At 39.7% G+C, this 18,701-nt stretch overlaps 1 protein-coding gene across 1 annotated transcript; it reads right to left on the bottom strand.

Annotated features, from left to right (window-relative positions):
- Positions 1-318: 318 nt before the first annotated feature.
- Positions 319-14,127, bottom strand: STARD7 (StAR related lipid transfer domain containing 7). The gene is made up of 7 exons (XM_082743320.1): positions 13,097-14,127; positions 12,701-12,750; positions 11,178-11,288; positions 11,015-11,097; positions 10,463-10,562; positions 2,718-2,802; positions 319-2,251 (listed from the first exon to the last, which is right to left on the bottom strand). The coding sequence occupies exons 1-7, from the start codon at positions 13,290-13,292 to the stop codon at positions 2,067-2,069; spliced, it is 810 nt and encodes a 269-aa protein (XP_082599446.1). The 5' UTR covers positions 13,293-14,127; the 3' UTR covers positions 319-2,066.
- Positions 14,128-18,701: the final 4,574 nt, after the last annotated feature.

The following is an 18,701-nucleotide window of genomic DNA, read 5'->3' as shown; positions in this document are numbered from 1 at the left end:
TTCGCCATCAGCAAAGCTCAAACACTATTTCCTCAAGTTGATCCTTCTTTAAAAGCAAAGGATATGGGTTAGTAGATCAGATCAAGACAAGGAAGTGGAAATAGATAGTTTTCAGCTGCCAAACTGGTCACCTGGGAAGTGCTGATGGTCAAGGTAAAGTGGTCAGTTGTGTGTCAGCCCCTACCCAACGAAAACCACATCCTGGTACTTCCACCTGTCAACCTTAAGTAGAAACAGTCTTCAACTTTCCGATCAGGAAGAAACAATAAGCCCAATATACAGGATTTCCCACCACCATGTGTCCAAAGACAAACACTCTTTTGTACCAATCTTTATATATTTATTCACACATTTGATAAAAATGTCACAGTTAGAAGTGAAATCATTACAATGACATAAGTAACCGTACAGACCAACCCCAAGTACAGAGTCGAGTTGCCAAAAATCAGAACATGAGCAACACAGCTCCTTAACACCTGTGCATTCACACATTCTTGCCCACACCCATCCATGCCCCAACAATCACAGATGCTAAGTTCAGACATAACCCAGGGAAACCTTCCCTGGCTTCTGTCAAGTCCTGGCGATGAGAAGAGAGAAATGATCAACGAAAAAGAAGCTGGAACTGCTTGACGTATCTCTCTGTTCTGCCCACCACTCAGAGAAGGCAAGACATGAAAGATGGGGATAATCATTTCCTTGGCACAAAACTTATCAGGCAACAAAAAAGTCTAGGGGTTTAAGTCAGTCTGAGGTTTAGATCCCCTTTTCAACATCAAAGGATAGCAAGTGGGAAAAAAGGGAAAAATCCAGCCATTTAAATTGTAGGGGAAAAAGAGGAGGGAGTATTGAAAACCTGATCCCTATTCTCCTGTCAGACTGCAGCGTGACCAAAGCAAAATCAACGAGGCCAAACAGCATCTAATTGTGACTTTACCCAAACAGCATAGTTTGCTTTCACTTTAACTCTGAAGAGAGAAAGAAAAATTTTTCAGAGGAACAAGAGGTTCATGTAAACCACATCCCCATTATATTAGTATTTGGGGAAAGATTACATCTATGTGTTCACATGGCTTGTCTACAGCTCTGAGAGCTATAAGGGAGTGGCCCAACCCCCATTCCTCTGCCTTTAGCCTTCCAAGATGGACAAGTCCTCAGCATCCAGTCAAACCTGAAGTCTAAAAATGCCTAAATCAAAATGGTGTTTTCTGTACAGTGGGATGATGGAGAAATCCTATTCCACTTCCCAATTCCTACTTGACACAAAGCTTTAAAAAAAACAACAACCCCAAAGTGTGATGTTTTTGAGCATCGCCGTTAACCCTATCGAAACACTGATAACACAGAAAGCTACCATCTGAAAGGACTCATTTCCCAGTGTTCTTGGTGAATGAGCTAAGGAAGGAGGCGATGATCCAAATACATATAGTGCATGAATACAGAAGAACTGGCCAATGCAAAGGAAACTGCTTTGGGTAGGGCAAGTCAATGGGTGGTATTTGGGAGGCAGAGAGAAAATTTCTTGGTACAAACCTGATGTCCCTAAAGATATAAGCAGGGTGAGGACAAGGCACTTACACTGCCAAACAACAGTTCACATCCATTCAACACTAGTACTGTTACCAAGAACACTCCCAATGCCCCCTCACTGAAGACTCAACCAGCCAACTGCACTTTCCATTTGGACCTTCAGAACTGAAGGAAATCCCAAGTGCTGCAGAACCAATGGTGGGAACTGGAATGTTGGCAGAGGAAACTACTCAAAGGAAGCAAAAAGAAGTTGTCCCCTTCTGGCCTGAGGTGAGAGGTTTGTTCCAGATTAGCTCAGTGAAATACTGAATTGCAAGATGCTTGGCCTGAGAATATGACAACGTCCCCATGGATGCCTCCTCCTTTTGTTCTGATAAAGAGCAGTAAGGGCTCTGAACACAATCCGACACCAGTTACTGAGTTATCTTGCACTGGCAGTTACAGCAGATGCCTTCTAATACATGTCCCCATTCTGTAGCAGATAAGGGACCGAGACAGGGCTAGAAGCAGCCTGTCCTTTCTTATCCCAAAACCTTTCAAGCATACTCGATCCGGGCAGGGCCACAACTACCCTCATTCTTCCGCTCGGAAGACGGAGTGGTAGCTTTGGCTTCACTACCGGTTTCCAGAGGCTTAGACGAGATATAGTCCTTTACTTTGATCTCCATGTTCTTCGCTTTAAGAGTGGCCATGTGCAGCTTCTCCAGGAAATCTGGCATGCCTGGTGGGAGAGAGAAATTTGGGTAGGCTGAAATACAAACCAACAATAGGGTCAAAATTAGATGGCCTATTTCTTTCATAGCAGGGAGGCAATTCCTTCTTATAGAGATCACAGCCTGATTAACAACCTGTGAGTAATAGTTGCCTCCCAAAATGTATCTAAATAGAAAAAAATATTTAAATGCATTAATGTACACAGTCCATATTTAAGGAATTAAGCAAATGTTCTCAAAACTCCCTTCTGGGCACATGTTGCTTTCTGAAACTCCACAATATTCATCCTTCCAAAGCCTAGCAGAAGGCTTCAATATCTTTGCAATATTCAAGATCGGGCTTGGAAGGATGTTTAATTTCCCCAATACTGCTCCCATAAGACAAGCACTAGTCCTCTTGCTTGCCACTTAGAGCTAGAGAAAAACAAAATGCTTAGCCCAGGTCCCAGGCCCTGTATAGAAGTACCCACTCACCACTGGAAACCATCCAACTAACACAGTAGCGAGGAAACACAGTCTGGGGATTGTCACTGTATGTCAACAAGTAGTCAAAGCCATTCTGGAAAAGAAAAACAGCAAAAAATTACCCACCATAATAGCTTCCATATCCAGTACCACAGAATAATCACAATCTGATTCTGGAGCAGACCACATCAGTTTTTTACCCTATGCAAAAAAGGAGTAATACTGAAGACTGCATAGGTTGCTATCCATAGAAAGGCCAGCCTACAAGACTGGTGCTCGGGTGGTGTCTGGGAACTTGGTTCCAAGTATTCCCAGTCAACAATTAAGTGGTAAGAGTGACCCCTGTTTCTTGTCTGTTCATGCAAACACTAGAGTTTATGCCGAATACCTGCTTTCTTTCTGGTGCATCTGAAATTTTGGTATGTGCTATGAAAAGTATCCCCATGTAACCAGCCCTCAGTAAAAATCTTGGGTGCGGACCCTCTCATGGGCTTCTCTGGGCAGAAACATCACAGACATGTTGCTCTATTTTTGTTGCTGGAAGGAAAATGTACTCTGTGTGACCTCTCCCAGGAGAGAGAGCAGGAGGAAGCCAACATGTGGATTCCTAGACTCTGCAGGTCTCTTCCCTATGATGCAGGTGTGTATTCTTACTATATGACTATATACATCTGCATCATGAGTACAAATATATGCTGAGTCCTATGAGTCCTTCTAGCTAATTTTCAAATGTGGGTTGGTCTTGAAAATTCCAACACATATCTTCAAAGAGTCAAAGGTCTTAATCTTTACCAAAATGGTATAAACTCTACTACTACTATGACTAATAACAGCAAACATTTATAGAGCACTTAATGGTGAAATGCTTCCAACTTGGAACAATCCTATAATGTTGGTACTGTTACCTCATTAACAGAAGAAGAAACTGAGCACTAAGAAGTAACTTTGCCCAAGGTCACCTACATACTCAATGACAGCCAAGATAAACCCAAAATTCTGACTGCAGGGCCTATGCACCCATTCTTTTTGGCTCAGCCCTCTCATTGCCTATTACAGTGAAGGACAGGGAATTAAGATTTCCAGGGGTCTTGATCCTAGGAGAGATCTGTACCAATTATGCTCCACACAAAGGAGTTAAAGATAACCACTTTTATGTCTGCACTTTTTAAAGCAGACTGGCCACAACTCCAGGTGGTAGAACTACACTTTAAATTCCCATGCTATTTTACTCCAAAGTCCATCCTTTCCCCCCCACCTCAACGACCTGTGTAATCTTTTATTTATTTACTCAACATGTATTTAAATGTCTGCTTTAGGGGCACCTCGGTGGCTCAGTCACTTAAGAGCCTGCCTTTGGCTCAGGTCACAATCCCACAGTCCTGAGGTCTAGCCCTGCATCCGGCCCCATGCTCAGCGGAGAGCCCAGTTCTCCCTCTCCCTCTGCTGCTGCCCCTGCTTGCGCTCGCTCTCTCCGTCAAATATATACATTAAAAAAATATATTAAAAATAAATAAATATAGGTATGTCTGCTTCATGTCTGGCACTGTGCTAGGTACTTAGAGCAAACAAAAATGTACTAGTCCTTGCCCTCAAGAGCTTCAATTAATAAAAGAAATGCCATAACAGAGATACCAAATGAATACTATGGAAGTAAAGAGAAAGGAGAGGGATGCCTGGGTGGCTCAGTTGGTTAAGCATCTGCCTTTGGCTCAGGTCATGATCCCAGGGTCCTGGGTGCTATGAGAGAAGACTGCTTCTCCCTTTGCCTGCCACTTCTTCTGCTTGTGCTCTGACAAATAAATAAATAAAATCTTACAAAAAAAGATAAAGGAGAGGTAAAACCTGTATAGTGGAAACAACAGTATCTACCACAAAGGCTGGCTCTAAGGCCAAATTAGTTAATACATATAAAAGACTTTATTCTTCCCATAAAACAGACTGGGAAGTCAAGAGACCTGGGTTCTCATCCACCACTGTTTGTATTTTAAAAAAGGAAACCAAACAAAAACAATGATTACCCACTGGATGAAGGAAGGAACAGGGATATAAACAACATCACTCTGAACAGTTTTTATTTTATACATTTGACTTCAGGAGCATAAACTTTTTCATAATTTAATAAAACAAAATTAAATTTAAAAAGCAATTATCTAAAAACCAAAAGCAAAATAGAAAATAGGGAACCTAACTATGAACTGAGTCAGCAGGAAATAGCACAAGGAGAGCACCTATTTCAAGTAACTTTAAAACTAGTGTTTTGTACACTGTGTACACATCCTAAGAATAAAAAAATACAAATTTTAAATCACCACATCACTAATGATCTTGGTGTATTATCCTGAGGCTGGTTCGTGTGTATTTCAGATTAAAGCAAATAAGTAGTTATGTTTTGGTGATGAGTTGAGTTGAATTTTCCAGCACAGGTAAAGATGATCGAAGTAAGATATAAATTATAAATAAAAATTCTCCAGGGGCACCTGGGTGGCTCAGTCATTAAGAGTCTGCCTTCAGCTCAGGTCATGATCCCAAGGTCTTGGGTTTGAGCTGTGCATTGGGCTCCCTGCTCTGTGGGAGCCCTGCTTTTCCCTCTCCCACTCCCCCTGCCTGTGTTCCCTCTCTCACTTTCTCTGTCAAATGAATAAATAAAATCTTAATAAATAAATAAAACCTCTCCAGTCTGAAATATGAATTAAAAATATTAGCATGCACCTTAAGATTTATCTTTTAAACAAATAAGCACCAAATATGTATTACTTAGTTCTAGCCTCTGAAAAGGTCTTTAAAGACAATGAACAAGCCAATAGCTATAGGTATTCCTAGAAGCCACGTTCTGATTTTTGTTTTTGTTTTTTTTTAATTTTAATTTTATTTTTTAAGATTTATTTGAGACAGAAAGAGAATCTCAAGTAGACAGACTTCCTGCTAAGCAGGGAGCCTGATGCCAGGCCAAATCTTATGACCTGAGCCAAAATCAAGAGTCGGATGCTTAGGGTCACCTGGATGGCTCAGTGGTTTAAAGCCTCTGCCTTTAGCTCAGGTCATGATCTCAGGGTCCTGGGATCCAGACCCGCATCTCTCTGCTCGGCAGGGAGCCTGCTTCCTCCTCTCTCTCTGCCTACTTGTGATCTCTCTCTGTCAAATAAATAAATAAAATCTTAAAAAAAAAAAAAAAAGAGTTGGATACTTAACTGACTGAGCCATCCAGGCACCCCTTAAGATTTTATTTTTAAGTAATCTCTATACCCAACAAGGCGCTTAAACTTACAATCTGAAGATCAGGAGTCACATGCTTCACCAAATCTGGTTTACTTTAAATGACATCTTAAAAGGAACCAGGGCTCCCTAAAAGAAATGCTAATTTCCAGGTTTACAACTAAAACTTTACAAGATGAACCTGGGACATCTTATAACATCAGAAAACAAGAAAACCTGTGGTCAAGTCAAAAGAACTTAAGCCAGTTACTAGGAGGCTCCCAATGGCCCAAACTGGGACAATATGAGTCTTGGTAAGAATAACTGTAATGTGGGGCCCCTGGGTGGCTCAGTGGGTTAAAGCCTCTGCCTTCAGCTCAGATCATGATCCCAGGGTCCTGGGATGGCCCCGAGTCGGGCTCTGCTCAGCAGGAAGACTGCTTCCCTTCCTCTCTCTCTATCTGTGTGCCTCGGAGGCCTACTTGTGATCTATCAAATAAATAAAATCTTTTTTTTTTTTTTTAAAGATTTTATTTATTTATTTGACAGAGAGAGATCACAAGTAGGCAGAGAGAGAGTGGGAAGCAGGCTCCCTGCTGAGCAGAGAGCCCTATGCGGGACTCGATCCCAGGACCCTGAGATCATGACCTGAGCCGAAGGCAGCGGCTTAACCCACTGAGCCACCCAGGCGCCCCTCAAATAAATAAAATCTTTAAAAAAAAAAAAAAAAAAAGGACGCCTGGGTGGCTCAGTGGGTTAAGCAGCTGCCTTCGGCTCAGGTCATGATCCCAGCATCCTGGGATCGAGTCCCACATCGGGCTCCTTGCTTGGCAGGGAGCCTGCTTCTCCCTCTGACTCTGCCTTGCACTCTGTCTGCCTGTGCTCGCTCTCGCTCTCTCTCTCTCTGACAAATAAATAAATAAAATCTTTAAAAAAAAATAAAAAATTAAATTAAAAAAAAATTTAAAAAAAAAAAAAAAGGAATAACTGCAATGGAGGGGTGCCTGGGTGGCTCAGTGGGTTAAAGCCTCTGCCTTTGGCTCAGGTCATAATTCCAGAGTCCTGGGATTGAACCTGCATCGGCCTCTCTGCTCAGGGGGTATCTGTTTCCCTTCTTCTCTCTCTCTGCCTGCCACTCTGCCTACTTGTGATCTCTGTCTGCCAAATAAATAAATAAAATCTTAAAAAAAAAAAGAAGAACTGTAATGGATTAAAACTAACCAAACATGTTAAAAAAAAACATAAAAACATGTTAAAAAAATATAAAAACATGTTAAAAAAAAAACATTAAAAATGGGGCGCCTGGGTGGCTCAGTGGGTTAAAGCCTCTGCCTTCAACTCAGGTCATGATCCCAGGATCATGGGATTGAGCCCCACATCAGGCTCTCTGCTCAGCAGGGAGCCTACTTCCTCCTCTCTCTCTCTCTGCCTGCCTCTCTACCTACTTGTGATCTCTATCTGTCAAATAAATAAATAAAATTTAAAAATAAAAATAAAAATTACAAATAAAATAAATAACTGAAATATCTATTTAAGTCTTCTATTGGTTCTTCTATAGCAAAGACTAATGGTATTTCTTTAAAACAAAACCAAAACTTAACCTTTGGAGGATTCTTGGTTGAAAGGACCAATTCATTATTTTGAAACTCATTAAAGGAAACAAATCAACCTTCTCTTACTTCCCTTTCCTATGTAAACTAAAGGAAAAGAAACAGTGAGAAATTTTTTCCCTAATGTATTTCAATATATGGAAATAAAGGAATTACAGAATCAGCATTTTGTTATACCACTAATAAAATAATGGATCTCAGCAATAATCAATCATTTCTAAATTCACAAAGAAAGAGACAATCAAACGTCACTTGCCTTCTAATAAAATGGTCTTGCCCAAAACAACCCACACCAGAATTTATTTAAGCCTCAGGTTTGAACAGTAACTAACCAACACCCAGCAAAGACAGGCAGGAGACATAGGAATATGTTAGATGACACTACGGATATTACCGGTACACAATCATCAAGATCCAGGACAAAGAACCCTGCTTCTTAAACAAATACAATGGGGGCGGGGGGGAGGGAGGGGAAACTGACTGACTTCAAAAGACTCAAGAGATATTATGAACAAATTTTCAGTGTCTCAATCATACTTGGGTCCTGATTCAAATAAATGAATTCCCAAAGAAATTCATGGCCAATCAGGAAAATTCAAATTTGATATTAGGGATTATTAGGACACTGAGGTTATGTTTTCAAAAATCACTTTTCTTTTCAAGATAAATATTGAAGTATCTATAGAAGAATTCTTCTATGGTTTCTTTTTTTGCAAAGCTAGAAACTGCTTCAAAATAATCAGGACAGCAGCAAAAAGAGATAAGAAAGGATACAGATAAAACAAGTATGGCCAGGAGTTGATCCCTGTTGGAGCTGGGGATGTATACAGAAGGTTCATTATACTATTCTACTTCTTTATCTTTCATATACATTTCAAATTTTCCCTAATAAAAAGTAAAACAGGGGCGCATAGGTGGTATAGCTGTTAAGCATCTGTCTTTGGCTCAGGTCATGATCTCAGGGTTCTGGGATCAAGCCTCCAGCTGGCTCCCAGCAGGGAGCCTGCTTCTACCTTTCTCTGCCTGCAGCTCTGCCTACTTGTGCTGTCAAACAAATAAATAAAATCTTAAAAAAAAAAAAAAAAAAGTAAAACAAATGAACACCATACCCTGGCTCAAGGATCTACTTTCCATCCGGCAGTCCAAATGCAGCTGCCTGATTTTCAAGTACTCTCCGTACATGGTCAATGTAATTTATCACTCCTCCCTAATCTCAACCTTCCTTTCTAAGTAGTGAGTCTCTGAACATATCCGTGGCTCATTCCTGTCTTCATCTTTGGTATATCGTGTCCTCTGCATTTCCTGTTTTCTCCAGTTTGCCTTTTCACAAGAACTAGCTCGAATCTTACCTTTTTCTTAAGAGCTTGTGACAAATACACTAAAAAAAACTATATAGATAACTCTTATTATTACCCCAAATCAGCTAAAAAAAATTATTTGGTCCCTACTTAGATGCAAGACACTCTGCTAGGTGATGCCTTAGCTGCTTCTCGGCCCCAGTTTCTAAAGGAAGCAATGCTGGAACTCAGTTCAGTTTTTCTCAAATAGGAAATAAATAGACAAGGTCCAAATTTCGAAAGCAACATAAAGGGAAAAAGTGAGGCCTAACTCGGCTTCCCATACTAACTTCAGCCTGACCCAGGATCCCCCTCCTAAAGAAGACAAGACATGGACAGTAGCCTTGCTTCTTGTTTTCTGTCTTCTAAAGCAAGGACTTTCAAACATTTTTAACTGTAACACACTGTAAATAATCCTTTATGCATTGAAACCAGTTCCCTCTCTCAGCCTCCTACACACACATTCACACATACTTATAAAACTGAAGTCTCATGAAATATGGTTACACTTAGATGATTTCTATTCTATGTTTTCTTTTTTTTTTAAGTTGATCATAATGTACTAAATTAATTTTGTCTTCCACTAATGGGTAGCAATCCCAGGTTTGAAAAACACTGCTCTAAAAATAGCATGCAGGGGTGCCTGGGTGGCTCAGTGGGTTAAAGCCTCTGCCTTCAGCTTGGGTCGTGGTATCGGGATCCTGGGCTCGAGCCCCGCGACGGGCTCTCTGCTCAGCAGGGAGCCTGCTTCCTCCTCTCTCTCTCTACCTTCCTCTCTGTCTACTTTGATCTCTGTCTATGAAATAAATAAATAAATAAATAAAAATCTTTAAAAGTAGCATGCAAGTAAACACACAGATCTCCCAGTTAAAAAACAGTCTAACACCACACTGACTGAAATGAACCACCATTTCTGTCATATTTGAAGTTCCACTCCAAGGAGTATAAATAGAACAACTTGTTGAAAACAAAACCACACTAAAGCACACAGTTCATATAGCTCAAAAATAAAAGTAATGGGGAGAAATAAAGCCTTTATAAAGTGAAATACAGCAACCAGTGAAATCAATATGTAAACTCAACACAAATTTGGCTTTAAAAAAAACAACACTCCCTAAGCTGAGAAAAATATTCTTCTCAAAGAAAGATCAACAGAATTTTAAAGAAGGCCGAGAAGATTACTGTAACGCTCTCATTTTACAGACAACGAAAGGAAAGTCCAGAAAGATTTTAAGTGTTCTGCCAATGGTGGTGAAATTTTGATGGAAAAGGTGCTCCCTTCAGCTTCTGAAGAAAGCTAGTGACAGACTACTTCTTCTCCTGTCTCTCACACAAACGGGGGTCAGTGGGTGATTAGTTCTCTGTCCTGGGGAATCTTCCAGCTATGCCAACCTATAGCAGTGGTTCCCAAACCAGGAGCATCAGCCTCACCTGGGAACTTCTTAAAAATGAGAATTCTTGGGCCATACCCAAGCACTGTATGTTAATAAGCTCCAGCAGACTCTGATGCATGCCAAGTTTGAGAACCACTGCCCTTCTCAGTTCAGACAAAAGGCATTCCTTGAGAAAAATCCAAAGCCACTACACATCATCTCTTGGATGATATAAAACTCACCTCATCAAATGACTTGTGGGGACGGATAACCATCTGGGATTCATACGATCTGACTCTTACAAATTCTGGAGACTCTGGAACACTAGGGTGCTCCACAGCTCTGGTAAGGAGAAAAGTTAAGGAAACTCTCAGTAATGTCTACATACAAGAAACAGCATGAGAGCTACAGTTAAGAGGAAAATCTAGAAAGCTGGCTCTAATTTTTAAAGTAAAACAGAAGAGTCAGTAAAATGAATGAATACAAACTGAGTTCTAAAAACAAGTGAGTTTCCTTGGTGATAACTGGCTCACAAGGCTTCGTGTTGAAGAGAACAGTTTCTTTTTTAATTATCAACACAAAGGAACTAAAGAAATGGTTTAATGAAAAGCTTACATAGATCCCTTCAATATTCCTAAACTGTGGTCACCAGTCACAGCCCACTAATGGTCTAGCTGGGATGGATGGGGTCCTAGCATCACTCATAACAGCACTGAGAACATGCAAACTCCCAGCAGACATATTTGAAGGACAGTTAAAGGAACTGAGCAGGAGCCACAGGAAACCACACATACCGTGACACCAACACCATCACATTGTTTTCCTGATCCACGCTATACCGTCGAACATAAACATAATCCCGCGAGTACATTGGATACTAAAGAAAAGGATAGGCAGAATTAGTGTTCTGCCCCAAATGGATGTGACAAAACTAAAAACAGTAGTAAAAATACTCACAGGAAAATGGGTTACCCAGTGAAGAACCTCAGAACCACTAACCACATCCCTCTCAATCACTTCCAGCTTGATTACCAGGGCATCCCACTTTTTTCTATACTCTGTATCCAGCTGCAGAAAGAGAAAAGATATGAAGACCCAGGAAATCCAAAACAAAGTTGCAGAAAGATTCTCCAGATTCTTGGACCTCTGACCCAAAGACCTTCTTCTGAAAGTTACTGAATCTAAAAGTGACAAAATGCGAAAGACATGGCTGTGTTTACTATAGATAAGTCTCTTAAAATTCTTTCTTACAGACCAATAGCATTACCTGAAATTAATCTTATTTAAAAAAAAAAAAAAAAAGGCAAAGGAGAGGAAATGTTAAGAAAAAAAAATACCGTGATAGATATGTCTAGGGAAAATATAGTATGTGTAAAGGCGAAACAATTTTTTAAAGTTTTAAACAGACAAAAATCCCAAAAGTATGAGCAGACACCTCACACAAATGAATGCAAGTAACATGTTTTTTAATTTCTAGCATGACTACGAGGTAGGGAATTTCAAAGTAAGACACATACAAATCCAAACTAACAAAAATTCAGTGTAAACTGGTAAAACTCAGTGCGTGGCGGGGGAAATGTGCACTAGCATATTACTATTATACTGTTATACTGATCAATTAATTACCGAAAACCTGACAAAACAGAGAAATATCCAAGAAGGAGAATATTTTTTTAATAGAACTCTGGGTGATCCCATCTTTTCATACATTTCCCCCCAAGGGAGAAAGTAGTCTTTGAAGAGACAGTCTTCATCTTTATTAAATAAATACCTTCACTATGGAAATGTTCCAGATTACTAAATCTGACCATATCTGTACTGAAGAGGAAAATGCTATGCATTACTGCGTCAACAGATAAAAACTGTAATACAAGCAGAAGATAACGTAAGAGCTGCATCCATGTTAAATTTATAGACTTTGATAATGACACCATGGTTAAGAGAATATGTCTAATTTTAGGAAATACACACTGAAGGATTTTGGAATAAAGGGCCACACATGGAACTTGCCCTTGGATTATTTAGGAAAAAATAACCATAAAGGGCGCCTGGGTGGCTCAGTGGGTTGGGCCGCTGCCTTCGGCTCAGGTCATGATCTCAGGGTCCTGGGATCGAGTCCCGCATCGGGCTCTCTGCTCAGCGGGGAGCCTGCTTCCTCCTCTCCCTCTCTGCCTGCCTCTCTGCCTACTTGTGATCTCTCTCTGTCAAGTAAATAAATAAAATCTTAAAAAAAAAAAAAAACCATAAAACCTTATAAAGTATACTAAAATCACTCAAATACATTCTTCTATTTAATCTTCCCAACAGCCCTGTGAGAGGACAGAATTCCACCAGAGAAAGATTGGTAAGTCCAATGTTTACCCAGATGCTATCAGACATGAGATGAAGGGTACAGAGACAGATGGATGTACTGAAAGCATGTCCTAAGTTGAAAAAATTATTCATGTGGACAGTGGTAAGTGGAAGAAATATTTACTCACCTGAACATTGAAGAACTGCCGGGGTGTTACATCTGTGTAGGTTCCAAAAACTAGAATGACAAGGAAGAACAAGCGATGTCTGCCACACCCTCATCACTCATCTTATTCCTATCGCTTAATTGCATTTCAATTATAGAGTACTGACAGGTCTTAAAGGCAGATTCAGAAACTAGACGTCATATTGGGGCAGCAAAGTAACACACAAAGACAACCTACAGCAAAGTACAGTAATGAAGACACTGAGAGGCTTGTCATCTGGGAGAAGGAAAACAAAAAACAGGAAACCATGGCAAATTTTCTGAGCAACAACCAGAACAGTTAGAGTATGAAGAACAGAAGTCCTGTACATCTGGCCAATCATGGAACACACCTACAAGGCAGCCAAGCTGGGCTCACCTCTATACTGGTAAAGGTGGGTGCCCGTAATTGGGCGCCGCCAGAGCTTAAAGTGTTTCTTATCCATCACCATCTCCCATGGTTGCTCTTTGCCCCCTAAATCTTCATTCCCTTCTCTCTGTGATTTTGGTTCTGGAGGGTGGCGTTCAACTCCAGAGCGCTGAAACATATGTGACATTTCTTCCAACCGTTTCATCTCATCAATGGATCTGCAAAAGGAGAAAAACAAAAGGAATGGTACAGGTGGTTGTAGTCAATCCTGTAAAATGAAATGTCTACAGAAGGACTTGTATAAGAATGGTGTGGGTTGGAGCGTCCGGGTGGCTCAGTTGATTAAGTGTCTGCCTTAGGCTTAGGTCATGATTTCAGGTTTCTGGGACAGAGCCCTGCATTAGACTCCCTGCTCAGTGTGGAGCCTGCTTCTCCCTCTCCCCTCCGCCACGCCCCCTTCTTGTGCGCATGTGCTCTTTCTCTCTCAAATAAAGAAATAAAATTTTTTAAAAATGGTGTGGGTTTGAAAGAGTATAGAGTACAGTGAAAACTCAAGTTCCTGAGTTTGAATCCCAGTCCAATATTCATTAACTAAAACATTACTTAATCTCTATTCTTTTTTTTTTTTTAAGATTTTATTTATTCATTTGACAGAGAGATCACAAGTAGGCAGAGAGGCAGGCAGAGAGAGAGGGGGAAGCAGGTTCCCTGCGGAGCAGAGAGCCCAATGTGGGGCTTGATCCTAGGACCCTGAGATCATGACCCGAGCCAAAGGCAGAGGCTTAACCCACTGAGCCACCCAGGCGCCCCTAATCTCTATTCTTAATCTGTAAAATGAGGATAACAGGACCAACCTCAGGGGTTGATTATAAAATTTAAACAATTATGTATTTTTCCTCTTCTTTTAAAAATATAATTCACATTCCTAAGAATCATCCTTTTTTACAATTTTTTACAGTTCAATGTTTTTTTAGTATTCTCACAAGGTTGTATGACCACCAACACTAATTCCGTAACATGTTCATCATCTCCCCAAAAAATCTACACGCATCAGCATTCATTCCCCATAAAATAAAATAAAATAAAATAAGATTTTATTTATTTATTTCACAGAAAGATAGCACAAGTAGGCAGAGCGGCCGGAAGAGGGAGATGGAGAAGCTGCTCTCCGTGGAGAGCCCGATGCAGTACTCAATTCCAGGACCCTGGGATCATGACCTGAGCTGCAGGCACCCAGGTGCCTCTAAACTGATTTTTATATGATGAATTAACCTTGCTTTCCTGAAATAAATCCCACTGTTCCTGTTCCTTTTCATATGTTACTGGATTCCATTTGTCAGTATCTTGTTCAGAACTGCCTAAATCTTTAAAACATTCTAGATAATACCAGATTCTTCGTGTTGTTGTCTATCTTTTAGGGACAAATACATATAAAGACATAGAAAGAAATGCAATACAACAAACTGAGATAGATAATCTGGGGGACAGAGGAGATTTCGACTGGGTAAAGGTACAGAGGAGGCTTTAACTATAGTATTTTATTTCTTAGATACAACTATATTTGGGGCTGCCTGGGTGGCTCAGCTAGTTTCGCAACCAACTCTTGGTTTGGCTGAGATCTTATCTCAGCATCCTAAGATGGAGATTTGCGTAGGACTCTGCTCCTGCGCTAAGCATGGAGTCTTTTTGGGATTCTTCCTCCCTGTCCCTCCCTCCCCCCTCTGCTCTGGTCCCCCTGCACTGCATGTGTGCTCTCTTGCTCTCCTTTTAAGCTCTCTAAAAAATATATAACTGCATTTGTAACATTCACATTAAAGTCTTTTTATATCTGAAACATTTTAAGTCCCCCCCCCCTAAAGAGAAAGCATGAGTGGGTGGGCAAAAGGAGAGGGAGAGGGAATCTTAATCTTATCCACATAGGACCTGGTTAAAATTCTCTCTCCCTCTGCCCACCTCTCATTCTCTCTCTCAAATAAATACTATCTTAAAAATAAAAACAAACAAACAAACAAACAAAAAAACCCCCATGGCTTGTATTTTCCACTTAACCTCTAAAATAGCAGTTAGGAAAGAAAGATCGCTGGCTGTCTAGAACATATACAACTTCTGCTATTCAAGACTGAAGAAGACACCAACTCTAATACATTCTGTCTAAAATGCCCACTCCTCTTCAACTCTCAAAAAACCAAAAGTTCAAGGTTAACTTCCAGGCAGAGTTAACCATATATATTTACTTTAATTCTGTACAGACACATATCACATTATATTGTAATTAGTCCATCTCTGTATCTGCCTCTTTTACTAAACTATGAATTCCCTAATGTCCCAGAATGTCTTTAAAATCCGTATTTCCAGTTCCTAGCAAGTACCTGGTAAACATCAGGCACTCAAATGTTTACTAAGTAAATTGAATAAAAATGAAAGTAGGCCCCAATAATTCAAATTCTTATTAAAAGACTGCATTCATACATTTTAAAAGATAAAAGTTCAAACTCATACTGGTAACCCAAGATTAAAAGTTTAGAGCAACCCTAAGTGATGGTGACTATAAAGATCTGTGTTCTAGTCCTGGCTCTGCCAACCGGCTGTGTGATCTTATGTAAGTCGTTTTACCTGTAAAGCCCTCTCTTTTTCCACCTACAAAGTTAGGACATTATTTTTTTGAAGGTTTCTATTGGCTCTAAAATTTCATTTCTCCGAATTTTAAACTTTGGACTTAGATGAAAATACTTATACAGGGGACATTTTGTTGTTTTAACTGCCCAATATCTTTTCATATTTGGGAGGATCCCAAAATAGGTGGGATATAGTCCCCTCTCAAGCCCTAGCAGTTAGAGAACAGCACCTAATTTAAGTAAGGCTAATTAGACACTTCTGGTAGAGGATATGAATCTTGAGGAAAGGCACAGGATCTTTTGCAGATTATTCTCAGCGATCTTAAAGGAGCTGAGTGTCCACCAGTGCAACCAATCTAGGGAAAATAAAACCAGCAACACTGCCCTAAGGAGATTATCCCTACAGCAGGTCCTGGCTGTTCTCCTGGCCAACCTGTATTCTGGCCTTTTTGTCAATGCCCTGAGTGACCTAACACCTTTAATTAATCCCTTTGATTAATGCCTTTCGGCTTAAGTCAAGCAGTATCAGCTTCATTTCCAACTAAAAATCCTAGCCAGTACAATTTATACTGATGTTCTGACTAAAAAAGTATAACCATTTTTTAAAAGTTTTAATTTGAATTAAAAACTGCAAAACAGGATTCACTGCAAACACAGAAATAGGGAAGGAACTTTACAATACACAATAGGATCTTTCAGGAGAAAGCAAAAGCAAAACCACAGCTAGACTTGCTTAGAGAACAATTCAGGCATCACATGGCACCAATTATGAAACTTTTCAGGACTAATAAGGCATTCTTCAATAAAAATTAAACATCACCCTTGCATGTCATTCTTATCACATAATGAAGGGCAGAAATGCCTTATTAAAAGTACATCAGAGACTCATAAAATTACATAGTAATAAAATTTTAAGAAAATTAAACTATATGACTATATGCAATATTTTTAATGGCCTTCTAAAGTGGTACAAAGCTTCAGACCCATTACTTAACCAACCTCTCCTATATAATTAAAGGTCACAAGGTGCCCTTGATTAAAATTATGAGACTAAATCCCCAGAGGGGGAGAAAAATGTCTTGTGCAGGCCATGACATTCATTCTTGAAATAACACAAACTAAATGCTAGTGCAAGACTGCATCATAAAATGCAAATGATGCCTGTCTCTGATTCAACAATCTCTGAAGGGTCTCAGCTTCTAAATACTGACAGATTGGACCTAATTAGCACACAGGTACCCAAAGTGACTCACTATCGTGTATGTGGACAAAGGAAAACCTCTCACCATACATCTCTTTAGCCTGCTGTGCTAAATCCTTATTTGGACAGGGTGGGTGTCTAAACCTTATTATCTGAGACTTAAAAAATAAGAAAGGACAAAAGAGATTATTCCCAAAATAGAAACAGCAGATTCGTAAGAGGATCAAGACAAGACACCCAGTACTGCCCTTACTCCAAACCTAGAGTCATTTCAATATGTGAGAAAGGCTGGACTGAGAGGTATGGAAACTGAAGGCATAAAACTATTAAAACAGAGTAATAAGTATAACAAGTTTTGGCTCATGCAGGAGGTCCTGCCATCAGTATACAGACTTTGATATAAAGGTCCAAAATGATTCAAATGAAGCCATCCCTGTAATTAGTAATTCCAGCAAGACAACTGCCTCATTTCACATAATCCCTCCTTAAATTCCAAAGTACTGTCAAAATTAGAGACTTTCAAATACATTTGTCATGAGACACAAGAAATACAAGACATCAGCTAGTTCACTGCAATTCTGGACCAACTGGTTAATGGTAAAATAATGAAGACAATGTCAAAAAATTCAAGTCAGATTTTATGTAATTCTGATGCTCTAAGAAGAATATGTCAGTCAATAATCTTTAACAGTGGCAAAAAAAGAAAAAGGACTTTTTGCTGATCATTTATCTAGTTAATAATACACTGAAAAGTTAAAATTGTTCTAAATGCCCTGAGAGACAAAAATGGGAAAGAATTTTCTTTATGAAATTTTACTGGCACTTATTTACTCAAACTTCTGGAGCAATGGACTGTAACTTTTTTAAAAAGAGGAGGGGTTAATGGAACATTTTCCCCGAGCCTTTCATATTTCTTAACTTCCTTCCTCTTTTTGTTCCTGTAACTTCTTTTAAAAAGATTTTATTTATTTGTCAGAGAGAGAGAGAGTACATGGGCGAGCATGCACAAAAAGGGGGAACAGCAGGCAGAGGAAGACGACGACTCCTCACTGAGCAAGGAGCCCTGATGCAGGACTCAATCCCAGGACCCTGGGATCGTGACCAGAGCCAAAGAGAGATGCTTAATCGACTGAGCAACCCAAGGTACCCCGTCTATAATTTTTTTTTAATGTTTCAAAGCAATAAAAAATTACTACTGTATCTTTTCCATAAAATCTGCCCTGGGCTCATAGAACGAGTGATTCTGTACCAAAAATACTGACTGAAAGTTACTGTTTGGACTTAAGTGAAACCAATTGGTAAGAATCATAGACCAAGCATTAAAAGACTGGATTTCTACACCTGGCCCCATTTGTCAGTCAAAGTCACTTTGTACAAATTAGTTCTTTTCTCAGATTTTCTTGCTATTGCTAGATAAATGAGATTCTATTTGTTAAGATGTTTTTTAACACAAGAGAACTGAAAGTAAAGTTATTCCTTTTCATTCTGAATAGTACTCAAAAAACGTAAAAGAAAACACATACAATATTAAGGTACCCATTCAAAGAAAGTTCTAAGACAAGAAGGTACAGAAACAGCACAGAAGAACCAAATGCTGTGATTTGGCGGCCATGGTACAATCATGCTCTTCTTCCATTATACAATGGGGAAAAAAAAAATGCACTTGTCCCAAGGCACATTCAACCGTGCTCTATTATGGAAGCCACCCCAAATCCTTTCACTATAGCAAAATCTGAAATTTTCTAAACTAGCTATGACAACCACAGCAGTGGCTCCTTTAAAGCAAACTGAATACTTA

This window comes from Mustela nivalis (genome assembly GCF_964662115.1).
Source record: "Mustela nivalis genome assembly, chromosome: 8".
Classification (NCBI taxonomy): domain Eukaryota; kingdom Metazoa; phylum Chordata; class Mammalia; order Carnivora; family Mustelidae; genus Mustela; species Mustela nivalis.
The sequence above is the reverse complement of the archived record's forward strand: the minus strand, read 5'-3'. Positions and strand labels throughout refer to the sequence as shown.

What these genes read in the sequence shown, in the direction of transcription:
- STARD7 (XM_082743320.1), bottom strand. Translation starts at nt 13,292, where the DNA reads ATGAAACGGTTGGAAGAAATGTCACATATGTTTCAGCGCTCTGGAGTT. An exon ending in CCACCTTTACCAGTATAGAG is followed by an intron (nt 12,751 to 13,096) that starts GTGAGCCCAGCT and finishes TTGTCATTCTAG; the next exon opens with TTTTTGGAACCTACACAGAT. An exon ending in CCCACAAGTCATTTGATGAG is followed by an intron (nt 2,803 to 10,462) that starts GTGAGTTTTATA and finishes TTTCTTTTCCAG; the next exon opens with AATGGCTTTGACTACTTGTT.